The sequence below is a fragment of the Carcharodon carcharias genome, chromosome 1 (assembly GCF_017639515.1).
Source record: "Carcharodon carcharias isolate sCarCar2 chromosome 1, sCarCar2.pri, whole genome shotgun sequence".
Classification (NCBI taxonomy): domain Eukaryota; kingdom Metazoa; phylum Chordata; class Chondrichthyes; order Lamniformes; family Lamnidae; genus Carcharodon; species Carcharodon carcharias.
In genome coordinates this window covers 34,078,997-34,097,709 of record NC_054467.1, presented here as the reverse complement: position 1 = coordinate 34,097,709, position 18,713 = coordinate 34,078,997, and the positions used below count along the sequence as shown (strand labels likewise).

The following is an 18,713-nucleotide window of genomic DNA, read 5'->3' as shown; positions in this document are numbered from 1 at the left end:
TGCTCATAGAATAATCCTCTTATCCCAGGGATCAGCCTAATGATTTTTTTTTATGGCACTACCTCCAAAGCTAGCATATCATATTTAAGGTAAAAAAAAACAAAACTGCACACAATATTCCAAGTGTGTTCTCACCAAGGCTGTATACAATTCCAGTGAGATTTCTTCACATTGATACTCTATAACCCTTTTGTAATAAAGGCTAGCTTCCACTTTGATGTTTGAATTGCTTGCATGTTAATCTTTATGATTCATGTATAAGGACACACGTGCCCCTTTGCACACCAACATTTTCCAGTCTCACTATTTATAAAAAAAATTTGCTGTTTCTCTATCTCCTTCCAAAGTTGATAACTTCACACTTATCCATATGACATTCCATCTGCTATTGTATTGTCCTCACAGCTTACTTTCCCACCTAACTGTAACATCAGCAAACTTGGATACATTACAATTGGTCTCCTTCTCTTCTAAGTCATTGATATAGATTTTAAGTAGCTGAGCCCCAAGCACTGATCTTTATGGTACCCCAATAGTGACAGCTTGCCAATCTGAAAATGACCAGTTTTCCCCCTCTTTTCTATCCATTGCCAATCTTCAATTCATGTTAATGTATCACCCCCAATCCCACAAGCTGTAACTTAGTGTAATAACCTCTTGTGCGGTACTTTTATCTCATGCTTTTTGAAAATCCAAATAAGTCATGTCCACTGTTTTTTCCCCTGATCATATCCATCTTGCTATCTATAACCTCAAAACAACTCAGCAGATTTTTCAACACTATTTCTTTTTCATAATTCATAATTGACTGCCTAATCATGTTATGAATCTTGAAGTGTTCAGTTTTCATGCCCCTAATAATAGATTTTCACATTTTTTCTGCTATTGATGCCAGGCTAACTGGCCTATAGTTCCACGTTATCCCCCTCCTTTCTTGAATAGTGGGGTTACGTTAGCTACTATCTAATCCATGTAAACAGTTCTAGTAACCAGGGAATTCTGGAAGATCAAAGCCAATGCATTAACTGTCTCTGTAGCTACCTTTTTTAAAACCAACAGAAGCAGGCCATTATCCCTGGAGATTTGTCAACCCTTTGTCCCATTAATTTCTTCACTTTAAGTTCCTCACTTCCACTGTACCTTTTGTTTCCCATAATTTTCAGAATTTTTTGTGTTGTCAACCATGAAGACAGAAATGCCTGATTCTCTAATTTTTGAAAATGCTTTTGTACAGGGTAAGTGAATTTAGAACCTTATGATGGAAATATGAGGTGAATTTCAAAGGAATGTTAATGTCTTATTCAATGGAACCTTAATATCTTGCATCATGAAATAACGAGGTATGGATTTGCTCCATTGACATTAGGAAATCAAGGGGAAGTATCAGTGGGAGTGTGTTCCCTGGCTACTCTTGTGCAGGCTTCAGAGTGATGGGGTGAAAACCAACAGCTGACTTGATTTTATATATAGAGTAGAGAAATCATTACAAGGCACAAAGAAGGAAACATTTTCCTTTATAGGAGTCTCACCTTTAAAAGGAGTTCATTTTGTGGGCTTTCTGTTGTTGGCTAAATCCACATGCAGTATTTCATTCTTGCTGTAATGTATTTTATTTTGATTGAATTCTTGAATTTTCAGTTGTGTACAAGAGACTTAACTGAGCACTTTAATTTTCAGAGCAACAAAGTTCAACCAAAGTTATCAAGGCAGGCAAGCCCAAAACAAAGAAAACTGGAAAGGTATGTAAAATAAGCTATCATATCCTTTTAAAGGATTGTCCTTATTTGGTTTTAGTGAAGCTATATAATGAAGCTATACCGTACATAGAAACCAATAAACTAGATGGATATATTAGAAAGTTTTGTTGATGAATTGCCCAGCAAAGTGTTTCTTAAATTTTGGGTCTGGTCAAAAAATAGTTCTATAATCTGCTGTACTTTTAGTTGTATAGGCCAAACCACCCCCCCAACCCCTGCCACCCTTGAAATAACATTTTCTTCTTTACCTTTTTCTCTCTGTTCTTCTTCCTCCTGCACTCCCAACACCACCCAGAAAATGTTTTGACACCATGCATTTCAGAGTTGATAAAATGATAAATCAAATTTGTAGTGGTAATGCACATTAGAAATGTAAGTTTTGTTTCAAATTGCATGTTCCGCCTTGACTTATTTTTCCAAATTCCAATTTCTTTCTACTTTTCTAATTTTCTTTATTTCTGAAGGTTATTACACCATTTTCTATTTCCTAGATATTGACCTCCATCCCCCTCTCTGGCAACAGTCTGAGATAAGCCAGCCTGTTTGCAACCTTGGTGTCATATTTGGCTCTGAGATGAGCTCTGACCTCAATCGTGCCATAACCACGACTGCCTATTTCCACTCGTAACATCACCCGACTTCACCTCTGTCTTGGGCTGATCTACATTCATGACTTTGACTCCTGCTGGTGTCTTCACATTCTACTGTTGGTAAACAACTTGAGGCTACCAAAACCCTGCTGCCCATGCCTAACTTGCACCCATTCACATCATTCCTGTGCTCAGCCACTAGTATTCACTCGCGATCAATAAATGTCTTGATTTTAAAATTTTCATGCTTTCACATCCCTCCATTGCTTCAGCCTTCCTTATCCTCTAATCTCCTCCAGCCCCACAAACCTCCATGTTATCTGCTGTTCTCTAATTCTGGCCACTCGAACACCCCTTGTTTTAATTGCTCCACCTTTAGCTGCGCCTTCAGTTGCCTGGACCTCAAGCTCTGGAATTCCCTCCCTACACCTCTCTACCACACTTGCTTCTTAAAAACTAGTTCTTTGACCAAGCTTTTGGTCATCTGACCTAATATGTCCTTATGTAGCTCAGCTGCCATACTTTGTTTTATAATGCTCTGAGGAGAGCATTGGAATGTTTAATTATGTTAGAGATGTGCTGTAAATATAAATAGTTGTAGGTATTTTTTAGGTATTCTTGTTCAGGTTACTCTATCCGGAAAGAGGTACAAGGAACAGGTCAACGTTTTGAGTATGGATCCTTCACCAGTTCTGACAAAGGCAAAACCCGCAATGTGAATCTGACTAATTTTTTCCATATGATTTCTAACTGCTTGTTTGCAATATTTGTCCCCTGATTTTATTGCCTCACCAGCTCCTGCTAGTTTGCTGGGTTTTTCTTGTACTTCATCCACGCTTCAGTTCCTCTGTCACATTTTTCTTTAGCTCTCAACTGACCCTTTTCCACCTACTGTCCTGCTTTTTTTTAAACTGTCATGCAGGATCTTGTGTGTGTGAATCAGTGCTTAATACAATGACATTTTCTTCACAGCAGCATTTGGGTCTGAATTTTTTTTGGTTGTTTCTTGCATTGTTTACTTGTAACAGATTCAAATGGTCAGGAAGCATCAGCAAGTCAATAGAGTTGGTTAACCTGAATCCTGCAAATACAAGCATTACAAAAGGTTGAAAATTTTTTTTTTTTTTGTTGAGTTACTTTGTTGTTACCTTATGAGGGAACAAAATAAGCTAGAGTTTCTGCTTCTGACCGTAGTGATACCTGATAGAAAGTGTATATCTTTTTTGGTAACTTCCACAACCTCATTTGCCTGCAAAGAATGAACACACTACCATGGTACCTCTACCATGGACCACTTGCAGCACCTATCATGTTATACGCCAGCAAGATTTACCATTGTCAGAAGGTGGGGTGGTGGGGAAACATAGAAAATAGGAGCAGGAGTAGGCCATTCGGCCCTTTGAGCCTGCTCTGTCATTCACCACGATCATGGTTGATTACCCAACTCAATAGCCTGCTCCCGCTTTCTCCCCATATCCTTTGATCCCTTTTGCCCCAAGGGCTATATCTAACTCCTTCTTGAAAACATACAATGTTTTGGCCTCACTTTCCATGGTAGCGGATTCCCCAGGTTCACCACTCTCTGGTTGAAGAAATTTCTCCTCATCTCAGTCCTAAGTGGTCTATCCCGTATCCTCAGACTGTGAGCCCTGGTTCTGGACTCCCCCACCATTGGGAACATCCATCCTGTATCTGCCCTGTCTAGTTCTGTTACATTTTTATAGGTTTCTATGAGATTTCCCCCCTCATTCTTCTGAACTCCAGTGAATATAATGCTAACCAACTCAATCTCTTCTCATATGTCAGTGCCGCCAAACCAGGAATCAGCCTGGTAAACCTTCGTTGCACTCCCTCTATAGCAAAAACATCCTTCCTCAGATAAGGAGACCAAAACTGCACACAATATTCCATGTGTGATCTCACCAAGGACCTGTATAATTGCAGAAAGACATCCCTGCTCCTGTACTTGAATCCTCTTGCTATGAAGGCCAACATACCATTTGCCACCTTTACTGCCTGCTGCACCTGCATGCTTACCTTCAGCAACTGGTGTACGAGGACACCCAGGTCTTGTTGAACATTCCCCTTTCTCAATTTATAGCCATTCAGATAATAACCTGCCTTTCTGTTGTTGCTACCAAAGTGGATAACCTCACATTTATCCACATTATACCGCATCTGCCATGCATTTGCCCACTCAGCTTGTCCAAATCACACTGAAGCATCTCTGCACCCTCCTCACAGCTCCCCCTCCCACCCAGCTTTGTGTCATCTGCAAATTTGGAGATATTATATTTAGTTCCCTCATCTAAATCATTAATATATATTATGAACAGCTGGGGTCCCAGCACCGATCCCTGCGGTACCCCACTAGTCACGGCCTGCCATTCGGAAAAAGACCTGTTTATTCCTAATCTTGGTTTCCTGTCAGCCAACCAGTTTTCTATCCATCTCAATACACTACCCCCAATCCCATGCACTTCAATTTTACACGCTAATCTCTTATGTGAGACTTTGTCGAAAGCCTTCTGAAAGTCCAAATCAACCACATCTACTGGCTGCCCCTCATCAACTCTACTAGTTACATCCTTGAAAAATTCCAGTAGATTTGTCAAGCGTGATTTCCCTTTCCTAAATCCACGCTGACTCTGTCCAATTCTGCCACTGTTTTCCAAGTGCTTAGCTATTAAATCTTTTATAATAGACTCTAGAATTTTCCCCACTACCGACGTCGAGCTGACTGGTCTATAATTCCCTGTTTTATCTCTACCTCCCTTTTTAAATAGTGGGGTTACATTAGCTATCCTCCAATCTGTAGGAACTGTTCCAGAGTCTATAGAATCTCAGAAGATGACCACCAATGTATCTACTATTTCTAGGGCCACTTCCTTAAGTACTCTGGGATGTAGATTATCAGGCCCTGGGGATTTATCTGCCTGCAATCCCACCAATTTCCCGAACACCATTTCCTTACTAATACTGATTTCTTTCAGTTCCTCCCTCTTACTAAACCCTGTGTTCCCCAGCATTTCTGGTATGTTATTTGTGTCCTTTGTGAAGACAGAACCAAAGTATCTGTTTAGTTGGTCAGCCATTTCTTTGTTCCCATTGTAAATTCCCCTGTTTCTGACTGTAAGGGACCTACATTTGTCTTTACATACCTATAGAAACTTATACAGTCAGCTTTTTTGTTCCCTGCAAGCTTACTCTGGTACTCTATTTTCCCCTTCTTAATCAATCCCTTGGTCCTCCTTTGCTGATTTCTAAACTCCCAATCCCCAGGTTTGTTTGTTTTTAGCCAATTTATATCCCTCTTCCTTGGACCTAATACTATCTCTAATTTCCCTTGTAAGCCATGGTTTGGCCACCTTTCCTGTTTTACTTTTGCACCAGACAGGAATAAACAATTGTTGCAGTTCACCCATGTGCTCTTTGAATGTTTGGCATTGCCTATCCACCATCATCCCTTCAAGTAACGTTTCCCAATCCATCATAGCAACTCGCGCCTCATACTATCGTAGTTTTCTTTATTAAGATTCATACTGCAAGAAGCAGAGCCCAGATTTATTAACTCTACTGATTTTGCTGCTGCAGCCTTTCCATTTGAATCTTCTACAAGAACATCAGTTCAAAAAAGATTTAACAAGTTACTGCCTAAGTATTATGTGAAATAAACATCGCACTGTGTTTGGCATTGATTGTTGCTGAGCAGGTTGTGAGCTTGATGCCCACATTAATGATCGTTAAATGACTCTGAAAGTAACAATGACCAAAGAAGCAAAAGTAAAGTAGTCCATCTAGACAGACCAAGAAAGTTCCATGTTTCTCCCTTAAGGGGAAGTGATGGCGGAATGGTATTGTCGCTGGTAATCCAGAAGTGACGGCACAGTGATATAGTCAGGAGAGAGTTGCCCTGGGACTCCTTAACTTCGACTCCAGGCCTCATGAAGTATCATGGCATCAGGTGAAACATGAGCAAGGAAACCTGCTGCTGATTACCTTGTACTGACCTCCTTCAGCTGATGAATCTGTGCTCCTCCATGTTGAACGCCACTTAAAGGAAGCACTGAGAGTGGCAAGGGCACAGAATGTGCTCTGGGTGGGGGTTTCAATGTCCATCACCAAGAGGCAACACTACTGACCAAGCTGGCCGAGTCCTAAATGACATATCTGCTAGACTGGGTCTGTGGCAGTTGGTGAGGGAACCAACAAGAGGGGAAAACATACTTGACATCATCCTCACCACTCTGCCTGCTGCAGATGCATCTGTCCATAACAGTATCGGTAGAAGTGACCATCGTACAGTCGTTGTGGAAATGAAATCTTGCCTTCACATTGAAGATGACCTCCATTGTGTTGTGTGGCATTACCACTGTGGTAATGGGATAGATTTCGAACAGATTTAGCAACTCGAGACTGGGCATCCATGAAGTGCTGTGAGCCATCAGCAGCAGGAGAATTGTACTTGAGCATAATCTGTAACCTCATGGCCCAGCATATCCCCCACTCCTCCATTGCTATCAAGCCAGGGGATCAGCCCTAATTCAATGAAGAGTGCAGGAAGATATGCGAGGAGCAGCATCAGGAATAACTAAAAATGAGGCATCAACCTGGTGAAGCTTTAACACAGGCCTACTTGTGTGCCAAACAGCATAAGCAGCAAGTGATAGACAGAGCTAAGCCATCCCACAATCAACGGATCAAATTTAGCCATGAAGCACATCCAGTCGTGAATGTTGGTGGACAATTAAACAACTCACTGGAGGAGGCTCCACAAATATCCCCATCCTCAATGAAGGAGGATCTCAGCACATCAGTGCAAAAGATGAGGCTGAAGCATTTGCTACAATCTTCAGCCAGAAATGCCAAGTGGATGATCCATCTCTGCCTCCTCCTCCGGAGGTCCCCAGCATCACAGATGCCAGTCTTCAGCCAATTCAATTCACTCCATGTGATATCAAGAAACGGCTGAAGGCACTGGATACTGCAAAGGCTATGGACCCTGGCAATAGTACTAGTCCAGAACTTACTTGCGCCCCCTAGCCAATCTGTTCCAGTACAGCTACATCGCAGGCATCTACCCGGCTGTGTGGAAAATTGCCCAGGCTTGTCCTCAACACACAAAGGGCAAATCCAACCCGGCTAATTACCGCCCCATCAGTCTACTCTTGATCATCAGTAAAGTAATGGAAGGGGTCATCAACAATGCTATCAAGCAGCACTTACTTAGCAATCACCTGCTGACTGATGCCCAGTTTGGGTTCTGCCAGGACCACTCAGCTCCTGACCTCATTGCAGCCTTGGCTCAAACATGGACAAAAGAGCTGAACTCCTGAGGTGAGATGAGAATGACTGCCCTTGACATCAAGGCTACACTTGACTGAGTGTGGCATCAAGGAGCCCTAGCAAAACTGGAATCAATGGGAATCGGGGAAAACTCTCCACTGTGCTAGGTATGACTCCAACCAAAGGAAGATGGTTGTGGTTGTTGGAGGTCAGTCATCTCAGTCCCAGGACATCACTGCAGGAGTTCCTCAGGGTAGTGTCCCAGGCCGGCCCAACCATTTTCAGTTGCATCATCAATGACCGACCTTCCATCATAAGGTCAGAAGTTGGGTGTTTGCTGCTGATTGTGCAATGTTGAGCACCATTCGTGACTCCTCAGATACTGAAGCAGTCCATGCCCAAATGCAGCAAGAACTGGACAATATCCAGGCATGGGCTGCCAAGTAACATTCGCACCACAAGTGTCAGGCAATGACCATCTCCAATAAGAGAGAATCCAACCATCACTCCTTGATATTCAATGGCTTTACCATCATTGCCCCAATATTAACATCCTGGGGGTTACCATTGACCAAAAATTGAACTGGGCTAGCCATATAAACACTGACTACAAGAGCAGGTCAGAGACTAGGAATTCTGCAGAGAGTAATGCACCACCTAACTCCCCAAAACCTTTCCCCATTTACAAGGCACAAGTCAGGAGTGTGATGAAATACTCCACTTGCCTGGATGGGTGCAACTGCAACAACACTCAAGAAGTTCAACACCATCCAGGACAAATCCTGCTTGAATGGCAACCTTTCCACAAATATTCACCCTCCACCACCAAACGGTATCTCATTGAGGGGTTGGGAAAAGGGAGGAGAAAAAATCTGAACTACCTGTGAGCACTGCTCTTTTGATGAAATTTGTACCCTGTGAGCTTATAATGTTTCCTCTTACTAGTTTATGTATAATACTTTGTCTGAATTGCACACTTTGCTCCTCTCCCATCTCTTACAGCTCTCTGCCCTGCATAGCACATAGATCAGAGGCTTTCAGGCGAAAGCTGCTGAGCTTTAGAACCAAATGAAAAAAGTCACCTAAAGCTATTATTTGTGGAAAGTATCCTTGGATTTTGGCTTGATGTTATTCTTTCACCCCTCTCTTCAAAGGAAACTGTGTGCTATTGTCTGCTGTCTGGGTCCTCACTATAAGAATAGACGATTACAGTGAGCTGCAGGATAATTGTGACAGTGCTATCTTGTTCAAACCCTGAGTCACTTTTCGATGAGTCACCAGGTTGCTGGCATCCCAAGAATCCTTGACTTTGAAGGCTTGCAACAACAAACGGAAGCAATTTGTGCATTTGTTGCTGCTAGCATATAAATTTATGTACTGCTTGCCTTGAAAAACTAATGAACACTGATCAAGAAATAGGAAAGAAGTTGTTGAAGGACACTGCTTAAAGAAATAAGTTTGGACAAAATTTTTGAAAGGAGGGGGTAATTTAGAGATTTTCGTTGGGAACCTCATAACGTGAAGGGTTAGTGGCTGAAGGATTTGTCATCGGTAGAATGGAAAAAGTGGCAGGCATAAACCACAATTGGGGGATGTATTTTAAGAAATAGTGTTTAAGGTTGCAAAGCTAATGTAGTGAAGCCTTGGAGAGCTTTTAGATGAGAGATTTTTAAAGGCAACCACAGGGACACTGGGGTGATGAGCGTGGGGGACTTTGTGCAGCATATGTACACTTGATTCTATTCAGTAACGACCTGTTTGCAATTTTATCATATTCACAAAACCTATTCGATCAACAGAAGCAACTAATATTTATATTGCACCTTTAACTTAAGAACGTCTCTCCCTGTTTCAGACGAGCACAATCAAAATTTGACACTGAGCTGAAGGAGGAGATATTAGGATAGATTGCCAAAAGCTTTGTTAAAATCTAGCTCTTTTAATAACGGTCTAGGAGGAGAGAGGGAGATGGAGAGGTTTAGGAAAGGGATTTCAGAGTTTAGAGCCAAGATGACTGAATACACAAATGGTGCAGTGAAAGGAGTGGGAATTGCACAAGAGGCCAGAGTTGGAGGAACATAGTTCTTGGAGTATGTAAGGCTGTAGGAGGTTACAGAAATAGAGATGGGTGAGACGATGGGACAATGTAAAATAAAATCTATATATGATCAAGGACAAGAACTTGAAAATCAGGCTGTATGTGAATCAGGATCCTGTGTGGGTCAGCAAGCACAGGGTGATGGATAAGCAAAATTTAGTGTGTGTTATAATACATGTGCCAGAGTTGCCTTGAAGTCTTCTTAACTTCTTCCTATGTTGTCATTTACACCAAGTCCAGTTCACCCATCACCCCTGTGCCCACTAATCTATGTTGGCTCCCTGTTAAGCAATGTCTGGATGTTAAAATTCTCATTTTTGTTTCCATATCCCTCAATGGGCTTACCTCTCTCTGTCAGTAATTTCTACCATCAGGTTATCTGCGCCACCTCCAATTCTGACCTCTTGATCATCCTTGATTTTAATTGCTCCCCCTTTGGTGGCCGCACCTTCAGATGCCTAGGCCCATATGCCCTGGAATTCCTTTCCTCTACCTCTCTACTTTGCTTTCCTCCTTGAGGACACTGCATCGGCGCTCAAGCTTTTGGCCAGCTGCCCTAATACCTCTCTATGCAACTTGGTGTCAAATTTTGCTTTGTAATGATCCAGTGAAGCACCTTGGAATGTGAGGACAACCACAGAGGTATTGATGAATGGATGAGATTAGGGATTTAATGTTGCAGTTTTATCCATCAGCTGCCATTGCTGGAATGACATTTTAGGAGATACCCCCATAATATGTCAGTTTTTTATAAAAGGAGCCTGATGTTGCAACTGCATGCTCTTCAAGTTACTTAAGTTCTTGAAGTTAATAAATATCAGCAACTTTTAAACCTGTGATTTATTTTACACCTTGTCATGAAACGATCATTAAATGCCTCATCTCATTTGCATATAGTTAGGGTGGAGCAGAAGAGATTACCAGAATGATACAGGGGTTGAGGGATTTCAGTTATATGGAAAGATGGGATTGTTCTGCTTAGATCTGAAAATGTTGAGGGGAAACTTAAGGAGCGTTCAAAATCATGAAGGGGTTTGACAGCGTAAATTAAAGATAAACTCTTTCCAGGAGGTTCGATAATCACAGGGGAGATGAGAATTTTTTTACGAGTAATGATATGGAAAAATTTTTTTGCAAGTGATGATCTGGAAAAAGGGGGTGGAAAAGGTAGGTTCAATAGTAACTTGCCAAAGAGAATTGGATATATGCTTGGAATGTAGATTTTTTTTTGTGGTAAATGAGCAAGGGCCTGGGTTTAATCAGATGGCTCTTCCAGAGAGCCAGAATGGCATCTTCTATGCTGTAAGATTGTGTGTTAAGTCTGTTGAATTTTTGAATGATATACACTTTCTTCCTATTTTAGGCAAGTGACTTTAGTGACATCACAAACTGGCCTACTCCAGGGGAAATCGCTAATAAAGAGGTATGTTACTATGCAGTGCATTTGCTTCTGTATTGAAATGATTCCCCCAATCTGAAATGAGGTGCAACACTGCCTTTTAAATGGTTTCTCTAGTGAAGAATTAATCTTTTGATTCAGTCTGTATCTGAGAGTATAAATGGTTTTCTCTTTTTGCATTCAAACTATTTCCCAAAAGCACACTTGTTATCCAATAGGGGAAGTTCCCTTGTCATGTAGCAACAATAAATATTTATGTAGGACCTTTAATGTAATGAGCCCTCAGGCGCAGTACGGGCATTATAAAACAATGTGTGACACTGAACAACACAAGATTTTTGGTCAGATGACTGAAAGCTTGGTCGGAGAGGTAGGTTTTAAGAATTGTCTTAAAGGAGGAAAGCGAAGCAGGGAGGTGTAGAGTGGGAGTTCAAGAGTTTTGGATAAGGCAGTTGAAGGCACAGCCACAGATGGTGGAACAGTTATGATTAGAAATGCATAAGAGGCCAGAATTAGAGGCGCACAGATATTTCTGAGGCATTGGGTCGAAGGAGATTGCAGAGATGGGGAGGGACTTGAAAATGAGAATGAGAATTTTAAAATCAAGACATTGCTTGTAGTTCAGTGAGCGCAGGATAGGGGAATGGGACTTGGTGCGATTTAAGACAGGGGCATCAGAATTTTGGATGACTCAAGTTTATGGAGCATAGAATATGGGAGACCAGCCAGGAGTGCTTTGGAATGCAGGCCTTTAAGATACACCTACTCTGTGCACTGACCACTATCTTTTCCTTTCCACTAAAGGTTTATAACAACATTCTGATAATATTTTTCCACCTGTCATTGATGGCAAAGGCTTGTTTTCTATACAGAAGAAGTTTCAGCATGTCGATCACTAGCTCAGAATGTCTGAAGGAGTTTCTTCTGTGACCCACAAATATATACCATGGGGAAAACACTGATCTATTTTCCCCATCTACTCTGTATTAAGTGGAACTTTGTTTTAAACTCTTGTCTTTTTGTAAAACTTAACTTCCGCCTTGTTATCTTGTGCCTGAGCCCTTTAATTAAGAATTTAAACTTTCGATTGACTAACATCAATAACTTTGAAGAGAGTTCCAGATTCCTTTGTGCAAAGCCACCATGACCGAGCTATAATTTTAATGCTGTGCCCCCATTCTTGACTCTCACACCAGAGGAATTGGTAATTAGTTTCTCTCTCTTATTCTACATATTGTGCTATTCACGTTTGAATTTCTCTGGCTGAATTTGGCCCAAGGATTGAATTTACCAGTATACCCTTGCTACATAGCTGCTTTAGATGGTTTTAACTTAGAATATTTGGAATAATCACTGGATTTTTGGATAGTTGATTTGAAAGGTTATACTGTATTGAAATGTGCAATTCTGAATATTAGTTTTTGAATCTCATTTTTACAGCACCATAACATCATGAACCAACCAAACAAAAAGCCTCTGAATAAAAATAAGAAAAAAGACAAGACTGAAAAGAAAGACAACAGTGAAAGCAAAGAAAACCGAGAAACGCAGCAAAATGATGACGAGGAAAAGTCAACCATTGAAGATGAATCCCAGGGATCTTCACAAAAGGGGAAGAAAGGTAGCATGTTTTGTACAGAAACTTCTAAGGGTTATATTGTGATCCTTTCCTGCATCCTAGCTAACCTTCTCCAAATCTGAGGTTCACAAGCATGATAATGCAGAAAAACAAATACATTTAAATGAAAGAAAGTTGGAAATATTCCATGACAGGCAACATCTATGGAAAGAGAAAAAGTTAGCATTTCAAATCTATGACTTTTCGACAGAACTTTAAAAGTTAAAGATGTATCATGTTTTTAGCAAGTATAGAGACAGGGAAAAGGCAGAAAGAACAAAAGGGAATGTCTGGCAGAGTAGAAGGCAGAAGAGGTTAAATTCCTGGCCTGAGTATTTTCAGCATTTCATTTGTTTCAGATTTCCACCTTTGGCAGTATTTTGCTTTTTTATTACTTCATATAATATTCAACTTGGAGTTAAATAGCTCCAACAGTGTTGTGATCACACTTGTACCTTACACACATTGCTGTGGGTCCTTAGAAGACATGTGAAAGCAGACATAAATTGGCTTTAAAAGTTAATTGTTATATTTTTAAACCATCAAAGGTGTGATTTAGCTTGATAGGAGAACCTTAACAAAATCACCTTGTCTCTAATCCCTGTGAAAAGTTTAGCAGTGCATATGGATAAATTAAGAGTTTCTGCATCATTCCAGTCTGCATTCAGATAGCAGTTTTCAGTTTAGTTTCTTTCAGTTCATTTCCATATGTAAACCAGCCAAACAGTAAGGTCACAATTTACATGCCAAACTCATGATCTTGTCCATAATGGTAACTGAGGCATAAATACATCTTCATATCTCCTCTCCCCCCCACCCCAACCATATGGTTGATGGCTGGGTTTCTTATAAGCAACTCTTATTTCCGGGCAAGTCTTTTCTTCAGATGCAAGTAACTACAAATTGGCCAAATTCTTCTTGCTGGTAGGCATTTTTTAATAATCTTGGTAATACTTTAATGGCTTATATATTTGCATAGTGCTCTTATTTAACTGGTTTCCTAAAATTTTAAATGAAAACAAAATGGAGACCATTGCTACCGGTGTTGGATGTTTAAACAAATCCACAAGTCATGTATTTACAGTACTACTTAAAAAATGGTTCTTCTGAAATATAGACTTAATTTTTTTTTTTCTCCAATGATGGCCAGTAATAGAACTTGCACTTTGTAGTTTTATTTGTGGCCTCGGGATGCCTCAAAAGCGCTTCACAGCCAGTGAGGTACTACGAAATGTAGTTATTATTTTAATGTAGGAGAACATGGCAGCCAGCTTGCACACAGCAAGGTCCCACGAGTAGCAGTGAGATAATCTTGTTTCTCAGTGTTGCTTTAAGGGTTAAATGTTTTCCAAGGCACCACCTGCAAGCCCCCTCCTTCTCAGATCATGCCATAGGATCGTTTACATCTATTTGAGAGAGTAGGCAAAGGAGTAGGCAAAGGCTTGGTTTAATATTTCATCCGAAAGACAGTACTTTCAACTCTAGCACCCTTGCAATATTGCACTGAACTGTTGCCCTAGATTACTGGCTTAATTCTCTAGAATGGGGCTTGAGCAACTGCACCTTCCCCCTCTCCCCTCCTTCGCCACCCACAGCCCTTTTGAGAACTTGAGCACTTGCATACCTTTTGAGAACTTCAGTACATTAAGAATGCTGAGGAAGCAAGCTTTAGAATTATTGCGAGTATATTCCTAGTACAAGTGTTTAATGTTGAGAGACGCAGGCTGCCTTTCCTGGTTTGATGCATCATTTCTGTTTTGTGGGGGTTTTGTTCTCCTTGCTTGCTGTTCTTTCTGATTGTACTTTTTTTTTTAGACAAAATTATTTTTTTTCACATCCTTTTAGAATATTCAAAGTTTTATCCACAGTATTATGTGCTTTGCAGTGCCTGAAATCAAATCATCACTTTGTATGTTTGTGCAAGCAACCCTAAGGATAGGTAGAACTTCTTATGCTACAGTTAGTCATCTGTTGGTATTCAAGTTTCTACTGGAATTCTTTGTCAAGTTTGGGTTAAAATGTTCTGGCACTGACAAACACGGCATCAAATGGAGATTGCTTGGTGGTATTACGTTTTAAAGTCACTGAATAGATAGCGATTTCCAGGGGCATGCTCCTACTCACGAAGTTCAACTTAACGAACGCTCCATGTTGCCTGAAGGGTAGGTTTAGACAGCAGCTGGGGAGTTGGGCCTTCAACCTCAACGAATTAATCAGAGTCAATCTTCGTGGAATCATGCAATACAGAAGGCCTGTCATGTCATTTAATAATTCAACAGACTTAACACCAGAACCTTACAGCAGAGTAGGAGATACCTGTGCCAGTTGTTGGGGTTTTCCAATTAGTCCCACTCTCCTGTTCTTTCCCTATAGCCCTGCAAGTAGTTTTTTTTTAAATGTATATCCAATTCCTTGGATATACATTAAAAAGTTATTTTTGAAACTGCTTCTACCTCCCTTTCAGGCATTGCATTTCAGGTGTAACTGCCTGAATAAAAAGAAAACTATCCTCATCTTCCCTGTGGTTGCTGACATTTCCTGCAAGATAAATTGTCCAACTCTGTAAAAACTTTTATACATTTTCATCACCTAAATTAAATCTCCCCATAACATTTCTATTCTAAGGACCACAGCCTCAGTTTCTCTAGTCTCTGCACATAACTGGATATCCCCATCCCTATATCATTCTAGTTAATTCTCTCTGCAGAGTCTCCAAAGCCTTGGAAACATTACTCCACCTGAGGCCTAACAATTGATTTACAAATTTCTTTGCATTTGCACTCTAAGCCTCTTATTTATAAAGCAGAGTCCTCTACACTTCAGTAGCCTCATTAATTTGACCTGCCACCAACAAACCTAAACCTCCAGGTCTCTCTGTTTTAGCGCCCTTCTACAATACACCACTCCACACTTCATGGCATTAAATTTAGTGTCTCCTGCCAATGCAAAATTGCCGTCTGCACATGCACACTGGTCCACGCAGATGTCACTCTGCTGCACTCAAAACATGGGTTTTTTTTAGGCAGGAAATGTATGCATCTTAACATCTTCAGGACCAGCTCCCCCTCCTAATATTGCATGATTGTCAAAGAACCATCATTAACAATTCACAAAAGAGACCAGCAAAATATTGCCGATGCTGCAACTTGGAAACAAAAAACTCTAGTGGCATTCAACGCAAGATGCTGCCTGAGTGTCTCCAAGATTTTCTGTTCATTAGTTTGCTGCTTTAAATTATCCACTTCTGCATTAAAATGGTGCAAAACATTTGTTTTCTTTGACACTGAATTAATTTCAGTCTAGCAGTGTCAGATCTATGAAGATAAAAACAAAAAAACTGCGGATGCTGGAAATCCAAAACAAAAACAAAATTACCTGGAAAAACTCAGCAGGTCTGGCAGCATCGGCGGAGAAGAAAAGAGTTGACGTTTCGAGTCCTCAAGACCCTTCGACAGAACTTGAGTTTGAGTCCAGGAACTCAAACTCAAGTTCTGTCGAAGGGTCATGAGGACTCGAAACGTCAACTCTTTTCTTCTCCGCCGATGCTGCCAGACCTGCTGAGTTTTTCCAGGTAATTCTGTTTTTGTTTCAGATCTATGAAGTCCTGTTCTGCTGTCAGTCTGATAACAATGTGCTCATGGCTGCATGTGTCTGCAAAACAGCAAGCATGGCAGAGAAACAGTAGAACTGCGCATGCACAGCATTGTCAGCAAACACAGCCTTAAATTTAATCTGCCAGGTGTGTGTTCTTGAAGCTTGCGACAGACCTCCTTGCTGTTTACTACATTTCCAAGTTTCATGTCATCTGCAAAAAAATTTTGAAATTATGTCACTAATATCAGCCCTAGTCCTTTAATATGTATTGAAAAGAAGGATGGTCCAAATACTGACCCCCGGGAGACACCACTGTATACTCCTCTCCAATCTGAAAAACACATCCACCACTACCTCCTGCTTTCTATCTCATAGCCAATTTTGTAACTAGGCTGCTGCGACCCTTTTAATCCCATGGGCTTGATTTTCGCTGACAAATTTATATTGTAGCACTTAAACACCTTTGAAAACCCACATACAGATTCTTTATTAACTTTTTCCTTAATCAGAGAACTCGAGCAGGTTTGACTGACATGATTTGCTTTTAACAAATCCATGTTGGCTTTCATTTATTAACCTTCAAGTGACAATGTTGTCCTCTTATTGTCTCTAGATATTTCCCCATTGCCACATTAGTCTGACTGGTCTGTAGTTAACAGGTTTATTTGACTCCCCTTTTTTTGAACAAGGGTGCAATGTTTTTTTGTTTTTCAACTTTTTATTTTGGAGGTGGCTGGTCTTCACTCCAAATGCAGAAGGTTGAATTTTATCCCCAGGAGCCATTTACAGTTCTCTGTAACTGAGCAAATTGAAGAGCTTAGGATAGAAATTTCCTTCTAGTACTTGCTTTAGTCATGTTGCAAAACTCAGGCTGAATTTCAAGCAACAGACACAGCTTTCAGCATCTTTCAAAGTGAAAGCTCTCCAATCCAGTTGTTTTAAGTTTGTTGACAAGATCTGAATGAGATGTCGTCTTCCTTGGGAAGCTGCTTATGATCAATCTAGTAGCTCAATTTGGGTTTTTTCAGATCAAGATTTTACATTTTTTATTGCTGCAGTATAAATTGAAAACATGTTGCCCAAATTGGAGGAAATATTGATACTGAGTAGATCTGGAAAATTAGCATCAGATGGGTGACTCACACTTTCACATAGCAAACAGCCCTCCTTCCCTTGCCGAGGTAGTAACTGTTTGCTGACGTGCTGACCTGGCCCTGAGCTTGCTTGGTAACTACATTTGCCTTGATCCCCCTAGGCAATAAAATGGGGATCAACACCATACCCAAAAATGTATTTAAAGGCATCTTTCTTGGTTTTACTGCTGCCCATCTTCCCCCCTCTGTTTCTTCTTGTTCTTGTACTTAATTCCTCCCCTCCCTCTTGCAAGTGCTTGTATTCCTGCAAGGATTACATATTAGGAATCAGAAATAGTATATTCAGGTGTAGCCCCATCTTTACTCCTAAGTGAGAATTTGATGCAGCGTTAACAAATATTTACTTCCCTGGTGATATCTGACAAGCAAAGGCTAGGGGCTAGACATGGAATTAGCATATTATGTATGTTTAGTATCACACTATATGATGCATTTACCTACTGAGCCATCTAGCAATGGGAGTAACAAAAGCCAATGTTAAGAGAGGGTACTGTGCACTCATGAAAATTTTTCAAAATTTCTACTTTCTAATTTGCAATGGTCAAAGCAAATAAAGGAAGACTAGTCGTAGGCTGGTTATGGCGGTCACGGTTTCTTTTGCAGAAATTTTGCTGTGGAACTGCTGGCACCTCTAGCAGACAGGGATATGAACTTGGCCATTATGAATAAACAGAACAAGTTCAAATTTTTTTGCAGATGACAAATCAGACAAATGAAATTCAAATTGCTCTCCCCTTCTTCCCAGACTAAATACCATTGGAATCACTTTTGCACCTTATTTACAGGTGAAGTTATGGAGAGCAGGGGAAGGAGGGGATCTAGGTTTAAATTCAAGATGATTGGTAAATAGTGAATCGGGACATGCTCAGCCTGACAGCTGGTGAGGAATTTTTCTGTTTCTTCTATGAAAAGATGAAATGTTACTACTGTGTCACCTTCTGTACAGCCAGTTTCCTAACCAGGTTAATAATTTCCCTTTAATTCCATGAGCTTCAACTTTAGTTTCCTTTTGAGAGTGCCTTCTGGAAGTCTGTATGTAGTAACATCCATATACAACCATGATAAGATATTCAGCATAGGAATAAAACATACGCAAATCTGTGCCTATTGCGTATCTTTATTCTTTGTTGTTAATTGCACAATCATTATTATTTCATAGTTTTACTTTAATATTTTATTCTAATCATTGCAGTAATCAATATTTCTGGAAAAATGGC

The 18,713-nt window shown here is 40.5% G+C and overlaps 1 protein-coding gene across 6 annotated transcripts in view; it reads left to right on the top strand.

The window, feature by feature from the left end:
* LOC121277894 (la-related protein 1B-like) overlaps positions 1 to 18,713 on the top strand; it is a 103,470-nt gene that overhangs the window by 25,523 nt on the left and 59,234 nt on the right. For all 6 annotated transcript variants that reach the window (XM_041187706.1, XM_041187716.1, XM_041187695.1 and 3 more), the window contains 3 exons: positions 1,678 to 1,739; positions 11,095 to 11,154; positions 12,571 to 12,751. In XM_041187706.1, the coding sequence (XP_041043640.1) occupies positions 1,678 to 1,739; positions 11,095 to 11,154; positions 12,571 to 12,751 (303 nt within the window). The remainder of the gene's footprint in view (positions 1 to 1,677; positions 1,740 to 11,094; positions 11,155 to 12,570; positions 12,752 to 18,713) is intronic.